Consider the following 10,997-nt stretch of genomic DNA (forward strand, 5'->3'; position numbering starts at 1 on the left):
CACACACACACACACACACACACACACACACACACACACACACACACACACACTCATAAATACGATATCTATATATGCATAAACCATTGTACTTTGGCCAAGAATAAACTATTATACTTTAGCCAAGAATAAATCATTGTACTTGGTATTGGTTGACTTAGAGAAAGCATTTGACAGTGTACCCCACTGTGTGATATGGTGGGATCTGAGGAAGTTAGGGGTAGATGAAAGGCTTGTGAAAGTCATACAAGCCATGTGCAGAGGTTCTGTCAGTAGGGTGAGAGTTAATCATGAGTATAGCGATGAATTTAGTGTAGAGGTGGGCATTCGTCAGGATTTAGTTCTCAGTCCCCTCCTATTCATCATCATCCTCCAAGCCATAACAGAAATTTAAGACTGGCTATTCCCAAGAACTGTTATATGCTGATGATCTTGCTCTTATAGTGAATTCTATCACAGAAGTAGAAAAGAAATTCCAGGTGTGAAAGAAAAACCTGGAATATAAGGGCCTTAAGATTAACTTAATAAGAAAACAGCAAGAAAACAGACAGGTATGTGGCTCTGCTCAGTATGTAGAAAAGGTTTAGGAATTCCATATGGAATACCCAGTGCAAGCTAAAGGCACATAAGAAGTGCAGTGGAATAATAGGAAGGTTATCAGAGAAAGTAGTGTTCGTATGTGGAAGATGCACAGTAGCAGTAAAAGCTACAGATACTTGGGAAATTGATTTTCTCAAATTCCCTGGAGGCTCTTTGGAGGTAGTGGACAATTTCTGCTACCTAGGGAACCTAATTAGCGGTAGAGGAGTGCATGGAAAGTGTAATTGCTAGAATAAGAATAGAATGGAGAAAATTCAGAGAGCTTTTACCTCTATTGGCAACCAAAGGTCTCTCTGTCTGAGTGATAGGAAGATTCTGTGATGCAATACTACAAGGTAGTAAGATGTGGGCCTTGAATACAGAAAATATGTGAAGGTTAGAGAGGATAAAGCTACTATACTTCACTGGATGTGCAATGTCAGTGTACATGTGTGACAGATCACTAGTGTATTGAAGAAAAAGTCAGGCATGAGAAGAATTAGATGCAGTGTGTAAAAGAAAAGATTGCACTGGTTTGGTCATGTGGTGCATATGGATGTAGACAGTTGCATACAGAAATGCTGATCACTTAAAGTGGAAGAGGGAGACCAAGGAAGACCTGGAACAAAGTACTAAAGGTCTATTTCAAGATACTGAGCTTTACAAAGAAGATAATTAAGGACTGAGATATCTGGTTCATTGCTGTACTTGAGAAGATCCATCCACCACAGGAGAATTGATACCGGTGCTCGTGCCTCATAAAAAACACTTGTGCTGGTGCCATGTTAAAAGCACTGGTGCTGGTGTCACATAAAAAGCAGCCAGTACACTGAGAGGAGTAACTGGCATTAGGAAGGACGTCCAGCTTTAGAAACCATAGCAAAACAGACCCTGGAGCCTGATGCAGCTCCTGGCCTTTCCAGCTCTGGTCAAACCATCTAATCCATACCAGCATGGAAAATGGACATTAAATGATGATGATAATGATGACGATGACGACAACATACAAATATAGAATTTATTTATATACCAATTTTTACATGTCTTATGTGTATGTGTGTGTGTATATATATATATATATATATATATATATATATATATATATATATATATATATATATATATGTATGTATGTATACATACATGTAGAAACACACACACACACACACATTATATACATATGATACTATCTTCATCATCATCATGTAATGTCCATTTTCCATGCTGTCATAGGCTGGAGAGTTTAACAAGGAGCTAGCCAGCTGGAGAGCTGCCCAGGCTCCAATTGTCTGTTTTGGCATGATTTCTATGGCTGGATTCCCTTCCTAACACCAACCACTTTATGGAGTGTACTGGGTGCCTCTTACAAGGCACTAGCATGGGTGCTTTCACATGGCTCCAGCACATGAGTGTTTACATGGCACCAGCATGGGTGCTCTTCATGTGACGCTGGCATGGGTACTTTTCATGTGGCACCACCACCCACAAGCTCATAAGACAAGGACCTCTTGGCTGAGAGTGGATGTGGTGAGCATGGCCACAAAGGACATGCTTGTATGTATGGATGGCTACAATTTTACTTAGCTTGCCAAGTCTTATCAAGCACAGTAAATTGCCAGAACTCTTGGTCTCTTGTCATCTTTGTGAAGCCTAATGTCTGAAGATCTTTTCTCGACTTCATTACACATCTTCCTGAGTCTACCCCTTTCACAGGTTCCCTCCACAATTAGAGATTGGCACTTCTTTATGCAGTTGTCTTTGTCCATATGCATCACATGGCTATACAAGCACAATCTTCACTCTTGCACACTACAACTGATGTGTTTACTACAAACAGATATTAAAACTAACAACTTACTTATTTTCAGACACTTCTCAATGTAATCCAGTGAAACCCATGGCATTCCATACTAGAAATACAATAAGAAAAAAGAAATAGTAATTTTTTGAAATTCTAATCCACTGTTTTATGTCTAATATCATTATCATCCTGATCATCATCATCATCATCATCATCATTATCATCATCATCATCATTATCATCATCATCATTATCATCATCATCATCATCATTATCATCATCATCATCATTATCATCATCATCAAAATGAATATTCTCATTTTCATAATTATCATTTAACATCCACATTCAATTTTCCATGCTCATATGCATCAGACAGAGTTTATTGAGGCAGATTTTCTACAGCTGAATACCCTTCTTGTCACTAATTTTCACCTGTTTCCAAGCAAGGTAATATTTCCTTATGACCAGACATGTTTTTTACAGAAGACTGGAAACAACGAATATCGCTTGTATGATGATGATGATGCTTGTTTAGAACCATTACATGATGTCAAGGCAAGAGTATGCACAGTCACACATACAAGTACACACACAGACACATTCAGACACACACACACACACACACCTATGTACACTCACACATGTACACTCACACATACGTACATACATACATACATACATACATACATAATGTTCATCCATCATTGTCAATGATGACCAGGACATCACATGGTGCATCCAGCCATGGCTGATCAGGCCAATGTTTGCTTGTAAAGTTCTGTTGCAGATCTGGCACTGGTGGTTTGCTGGGAATGAAAGCAATGAGTTGCATCTGGACTTGTGCAGCTCATGTTTTCTTTGTGCTCCTGCAACCCTGTTCTGTTCGTAGGAGGTGGCACCTCTATTGGTGCAGCTACAACAGGCAGGGCAGACCTGTGCCTACATTTTCCAGGAGTCTTGGCTGAGCTGAAAGCACTTAAGTGAGGCTTTGAGTGTATCTTTGAAGCACTTTTTTTTAGAAAAAGCAGGAAAAAACATACATACATACATATATACATACACACACACATACATACATACATACATACATACATGTAGTCAGTGTCCCCATTTATATCCTCACAGTGTAGCAAATATTTCTAAAATATGCTGGAATGAACAAAGCTTCTATTTATTTACCATTGAATAAGCACTGGCAATGGTTCGATATATTTGGTTCTGTTCTACAGTTCCTTTCTCAATTTTTGACTTTCTGTAAAGTTCATCCAGTGCCAAAAGCCATAATATTTCTTCATAAACCATATCGTGCTCATTAGCTATTTCAATTAACTTTAGAACATCATTAGCTGTCATTGGTTCTGTTTGAGTGTTGGCAATACGACCCTGCAGCAGCTCAGTTAAATTCAGAGAATAAATATTTTGTAATCTGAAAGTTATAATAACATTATCATTATCATCATCAACAACAACAACAATAATAACGGTTTCAAATTTTGGCACAAGGCCAACAAATGTAGGAGAGGGGTAAGTTGATTAAATTAACCCCAGTTTTCAACTGGTACTTATTTTATTGACCCCGAGAGGATGAAAGGCAAAGTTGACTGCGGCAGAATTTGGACTCAGAATGTGAAGACAGAGACAAAATGCTTCTAAGCATTTTGTTCAGTGTGCTAATGATTCTGCCAGTTCACCACCTTAATAATAATGATAATAATAATAATAATAATAATAATAATAATAATAATAATAATAATAATAATAATAATAATAATAAATCTTTCTACTATAGGCAAAGGCCTGGATTTTGTGGGAAGGGGGACAGTCAATCACATTAATCCCAATACTCAACTGGTACTTATTTCATCGACCCTGAATGGATGAAAGGCAAAGTAGACCTCGGTGGAATCTTAATTCAGAATGTAGCAGCAGATGAAATACCACTCAGCATTTTGCCTGGCACACTAATAACTCTGCCAGTTTGCCACCTTTATAATAATAATAATAATAATAATAATAATAATAATAATAATAATAATAATAATAATAATAATAATAATAATAATAATAATAATAATAATAATAATAAAATGACTTTACCTGCCAAGAAAAGAGGGTGGCCATGAACTTAACTGGAATTAACGATGAAGATTGCCACAATTGGCCTAAACAACTACCTGAAAATCTCTGATGACTGGATGTTAAAACTTGTCTTAAAGAATGAAAACAAGAAAGTAACAAAACAAGCAAAGGAATATCTAAGTGAATTCCAAATACAGCAAATTCCAGAATTAGACGTACAAGAAACAAGCACAGAAAAAGTAAGCGTATGAAAACCCGTGCTAAAACTGCTGCCTTAGATATTCTGACTGATAAATGGCAAGAAAAACCTCTCAATCGCAATACCCAAAGAGAGCTAATAGCGCCGATGTTGACAAAGCCATTACTCATCAATGGTTAGTGTCTTCTGACTTAAAATTAGAAACAGAAGGGTTTATCACAGCAACCCAAAATCAATGCCTACCCACAAGGAACTACCAGGCCAAGATATTAAAGAATGGCAGTAGACCAACATGTTGTGTATGTCAACAACAAAATGAAACCATTGATCATGTTGTCTCCATGTGCAGTCTTCTTGTGCCTACAGAGTATCTCAACAGGCATGATAAAGCAGCACAATATATTCATTGGGTAATTTGTAAAAACCTGGACCTGCCCCATGATAAAAACCAGTGGGAACACAAACCACTTCCAGTGCTTGAAAATGATCACATCTCACTCCTCTGCAACTTCACCATCCAATCTGACAGAATGATAGATGTGAATAGGCAAAATAAGCAAAAGTAAAAAAATAAGATAAAATTGCAAGAATGTGAGCAATGAGGAGTGTAACTGTTAGTAGTTGTTGGGGTACTCAGAGCACTAACAACAACGTTTGAGAAATATGTCAGAGAAATTGGAATTGACATGAGGTCAGAGCAGGCCCAAAAATCTGTTGTGTTGGGGACAGCTAGGATTTTGAGATTGATGTTTGGGCGTTGAGAGTCTTCGATGATAAGTTAACATTTATGTGCCAAAGGTTATGATTTGCAGAAACAGACCCAGTGAGACCTCTGACAACAGGCTGCTGTCCACTCTCACAGAATCAACCAGAGCAAGTAAGACCAAGAGCTCTGAGAAGTAAAATAATTATGATAATAATAATAATAGTAATAACAACAACAATAGTTTTAACATAAACACAAAAACACAAATGTACAATATTTCAGAGGAGAGTAAATTGATTTTATTGATCTCAGTACTTCACTGGTACTTTATTTATTAATTCTTGAAGGACGAAATGCAATGTTGACTTTGGCTGAAGGGAATATATTTAAATACCACAAAGTATCTTTACCAACTCTGTTAACCACCACTCTAACAATATTGATTTTAAAAGAGACACAAGTATATACATTCAATGGGAGGGTATAGTTGATTATTTTGATTCCAGTACTTGACTGGTACTTCATTTTATCAACTTGAAAGGATGAAGGACAAAGTTCACCTTAGTCAGATTTGAACTCAGAATGTGAAGAGATGTTAATAAATATCTAAAGGTATTTTTCTCAAGTTGCAATGATTCTGACAATCAATAGCCCTTTAATAATAATAGATGTCTCTAATTTAAACACAAAACAAAATGTTTTTAAGTTGATAGGCTTAGTTAGTTACACTAAGTCTTTATAGAATATAAAATGTTTGACATACCATTGACTCCCATTGATCAACTTGTAGAGAACTGTGAATGTTTGAGAACATTCTAGGGGCCAGACACCTAATCTTGGTCATCTCTTCATGAGTATCAGGGGAAATGTGCCTCAGAAACAGTGACCACACCTTCTTACTATCTAGATATCTGTGCAGATGTTGCAGTTTCTTTAGCAGTTTAGTCCACTATGGCTGATGATATCATCATATCACCAGACACAAAATACTGAACCTTCAGTGCAGAAGGTGTGAACAGTCGATAGACCTTCAAGTGAAATATGTTCCTTCTACATGAAGCAAAGAAAGTGATGCTTCCCCATAGCTATAGAAAAAAAAAATGGATCATGGGCCAATGGTTGGGGGTGTAATAAATAATGGAAGTGATGTATGTGTTTGCTACTTTTACTCAACATTTCGGAGATGACCTCATACTTGTCCATTTCCGATTAAGATTGACTGCCATGCTCATAATTTTATCCCAGTTCATATCCTTGAATGTTCGGCTTGACCCAGACTGCAAGTATCTTAAGATCTTCAGTCTTGCAATCCATGATGCTAGCTTGCATGGATATACCTGTTCAGGTGCCAAGCTGCAAGTGCACAAGCTTATACCACTACCTCAATTTATTACCATAGTAACCATCTTGATTTCTATGGCGACTCAAAAAATCATGGTGATATTGTCCATGGATTGCAATATGGATGTCTCCACTTCCAAGTTAAAGTGGAATGTCCCCTCTCAAACACCTCCAGCTTCTCAGCAATGGTTCAAGAGACTAAACAAACAAGAATGATGTAAAAAGACACTTTCTTCCACTAACCAACTGTGAGATTCAAAATGGTTCTGATAGGTTGCTATTTGACTGTTTAGTAGATGCTGCTGTATTATAAATACCACAATGCATTTTGTCAGGAATTCTAACAACTCTGTTTATATCCAATATAACATTCTCTTCACTCAAAATATAGTGGATAAAAATCTTACCTAAACAAGCCTAAAGCTGCTTCAGTAACATCTTTTTTAGTTGGCCACAATTGTTCTTGAACCATTTTGTATTTTTTGATAAATTCTGTCACAAATAGATAGAAAAATTAACAAAACATGTAAGTCATTCAAAATACAATTTTTATATCTTTGTTCAAATAAGTCTTTACAATTCTTTGAATTAGGATGAAGATTTTGAAGCTCAGAAATGAAAACTAGGAAGTTCCAATAAAGACAGCCAAGGTAGTAATAAAGTTTTGATGAAGACAGAGTGACAGACATGTTATTTTGCTGTTCATTAGTCTAAGTCTGTCTTGGTTGAACATAGGCAGTCCAATTGTAACTAGCCAGTGTTTATATTTTCAGATGTAAAGTATCTAGTTGTTTGAACACTGTGTATGTAAACTAAACTTAGTTAAATACACAGGACAGTTCTACACAGTTGTCTTGTTTATAAAATTTCCCCATGGATTGAAAAAGTGGGATCAACTATTTTCCAAAGATAGTTCTTTCTCTTCAAGATTGTATTTTTGTTGATGAGAATGATATTGTTAACAATAAGCATTTGGTCATTGCTACTGAATAAATCAGACCAATGACTAAATTAACCTGTCACTCTTCTATATGACACATATTAGTCTAATATAGGAATAAAATGCTCCAACAGATGGGACATTAAACTTGGGATATTCTGATACCAATTTATAGCAGTTGTTTGATTAGCAGACATTTTATAAAATATCTCTGTGGACAGAAAAAGAGGGACCAGCAGGATCAGCTTCAATTCTTTATTGAGATTTCATCAGCAATGGAGCACCTACAAAAGCAGTAGTTAGTATTCTTCATTCTTTTCTCTGAAGATAGCAGGGTGAGATTTGAGGAGATTTGTTTACTATTTCTTGCAGGTCAAGTCATCACAAAAAGACTCACAGATGGCTCATATAAAAAATGTTTAACTATGTGGTAGTCATCACAAAATGATGAACCTAACAGTGAGGTGAAAAATTCCTCACATCTGGCATTTGCAATGTTTGTTCAATTCTAGTTGAGTCACCTCACCACACTTATCCAAGATTTCTGGTTTTGTCAATAAAGTATAAAGGAATGGGCTCCACTAAATTGAAAAAAAAAAAGAACAACCAAACAAACTGATTCATTTCTAACACATTAAATGTATTAAATAGTCATTATTGGTAGCTCCATAACTAATAGGACACATTTCAGGGCATCAAATCAGTGATGAAGCTTCAACTGAGAGGACTTACTCTACTAGAAAGAGTAACCAAATCTCCATCAGATCACACCTTAATGTCTTAAAAAGCAAAGACTACATTGGGCAATGTAGTCATTAATATATAACTACTACTACTGCTGCTGTTGCTGGATATTTCATGGCTAATGGTTCCTTTAACATGATAGATAGAAGTTCATTGATGAAAACTGACTACTTAACAATAGAAACATTATCAACATCAGCTAATCCATTTTCTTTCAATAAATCTGGTTATACGAAATTGTTAGAATTGGTGTCAAGTAGTCAACCTTTGCTTTGCCTCTTGACCTGCAAGAAATAACAGCTAAATTTCCCTTAAAACTCACCCTACAATATTAAAAATAGAAAGGACTCATTAGATAATATAGCTTTCAGTACACTACACCTGGTAACACAGGTTGGACATAGCTAAATAGGTTTTTATCAAAGGTTTACTCAGTCAGGGCTGACATGAAGTTAAACAAAATAGTAATGATGACAATAACAGCAACAACAAGTGTTCTCTTCCTATGAATACCTAAAATGGCTGACAATAATAGTTCATCAAGCTTCCTGTCCACAAAATATATTTATGACATTCATAACTTGGATTAGACATTATTATGCTATGACAAGTTTCTTTCAGTTTCCAGAGTTTTATAAAATGTTATTTGTATATTTTTATACAAATTTAGCTAAAAATATTGATTTAAAATTTTGGCTCAAGGCCAGCAGTTTCAGGGGAGGGATAAATTGATTACATCAATCCCTGAGAGGACCCTGTAACTTAACAGTTCGGCAAAAGAGACCGATAGAATAAGTACTAGGCTTACAAAGAATAAGTCCTGGGGTCAATTTGTTCGACTAACGGTGGTGCTCCAGCATGGCTGCAGTCAGAATGACTGAAACAAGTAAAAGAATAAAAGAATAATAAAAAAATAAATCATTCAACATTTGGTGAAAAAGCTGTTTGTCTAGTAATGACAACACACATTTTGTTAATGATAAAAATAAATAATTTTGTATTTATAATCTCAACGAATTTGTGTTCAGTCCATCAACATCAACTCAACCAAATAATCACACTGGCAACTACAAAAATTCAGAAATAATATTTTCATTACATACACACATGCATACATAAATACATTCCTACATATATACATATATACTTACATGCAGATGTAGAGTAGTGCAATCCCAAAAGATTCTGATACTGAAAGTCAGTAGGCATCAAGCATGTACAAAGGAAGTGTTGATGATAAAAGTGGACAATATATGATAAAGTGGTGGACAATATGCAAATAAATATCAAAGAATGTAAGGAATGGAAAAGTTAAATATAGACTACATATGTTTCATGACTAAACTTTATGTGTTACATAACTTGTAACCTGTACAAAAACCATTTAGCCAATATTCAGGTCTGAGGATTAGCTAAATGGTCTTTGTATATGTTATGAGTTACATAACACATAACAGTTTAGCTATTAAACATATGTAATCTTTATTTACCTTTTCCATTCCTTACAATCTTCGATGTGTATGTGTGTGTGTGTGTGTGTGTGTGTGTGTGTGTGTGTGTGTGCGTATACAGTTGAACAGAATCCAAAGAGAACAATGCTGATCAGCAGCTGCAGACAAGTATTATTTAGTAAAATAGGCTGAAAGAGTACAGTGAACTAGTTGTGGGAAGTTCTCTGTACTTTTGCCCCAATTTTTATTTTCTATTCATTTACTGCAGTCTCCCACTTTGTCAGCCATTTTCTCTACTTATACCACAAATTCTCCCCACAACACCTACTCTAACAAGTATCAGAATAAAGACTGACCTTTAGTGTTGTTATTGTGTTCACAGTTGTCACAGTCTAATTTCACCATCATCTCACTCCATCTATTATGAATCCGATGTAACATGCAATATGCATTCAATGGGTTAGCTGTGTAGTTTGTCGTATTTCCCAACTTTGTGTTTTGTGTTTGTGTTTCATTCAAGAAGCTGGAATAAAACAAAGTCTATCCAGGTATATTGCTAATACAAACAAACATCACTTATAATTAATTTTACTGTAAATAAAGATGTAAAAAACAGCATGTAAATACTGGTTTAAAATTCTTTTTGGCTAGAGAAAAGACAAAGTCTACACATGGGACACAAGCTCACATCCTCTCTAATAGTTAATGGACGTTCTACCACTGGACCAAAGCAATACTTTGATATTCACCAATTAGGAGCTTTGTTCATACCAGCAAGAATTGTATGTTGTTTACGTCATCAGAATTCAGAAACTTTGAGAAAACTTGAAATAATCCACTTTAACTGTAGAACTCAAAGCAGATAAAGCTAAAAATAATAGCATTTAAATATTGGGTCAAAACTCCATTTGGATAGAAATGTTGAAGGCTAAGGCTTAAATGTAGCCATGCATATTGCACTTAGAGATTATATTGTTCAATTCACTAACACACATTTACATATGTACACAGACATGTACACACACATACATTCATTCCCTTAGATTGTTGCACATATGTATGTATGTATGTATGTATGTATGTATGTATGTATGTATGTATGTATGTATGTTTGTATGTATGTATGTATATACACTCATATATATATATATATA

General features: G+C 35.4%; 1 protein-coding gene across 1 annotated transcript in view; it reads right to left on the minus strand.

Moving 5' to 3' along the window:
• LOC106881238 (prolyl 4-hydroxylase subunit alpha-1) overlaps positions 1–10,997 on the minus strand; it is a 45,980-nt gene that overhangs the window by 26,389 nt on the left and 8,594 nt on the right. Inside the window, exons 2-5 of the mRNA XM_014931548.2 lie at positions 10,200–10,366; positions 7,116–7,200; positions 3,563–3,809; positions 2,438–2,489 (exon numbers count right to left, since the gene is read on the minus strand). Of these exons, the coding sequence (XP_014787034.1) occupies positions 2,438–2,489; positions 3,563–3,809; positions 7,116–7,200; positions 10,200–10,366 (551 nt within the window). The remainder of the gene's footprint in view (positions 1–2,437; positions 2,490–3,562; positions 3,810–7,115; positions 7,201–10,199; positions 10,367–10,997) is intronic.

This window comes from Octopus bimaculoides, chromosome 10 (genome assembly GCF_001194135.2).
Source record: "Octopus bimaculoides isolate UCB-OBI-ISO-001 chromosome 10, ASM119413v2, whole genome shotgun sequence".
Classification (NCBI taxonomy): domain Eukaryota; kingdom Metazoa; phylum Mollusca; class Cephalopoda; order Octopoda; family Octopodidae; genus Octopus; species Octopus bimaculoides.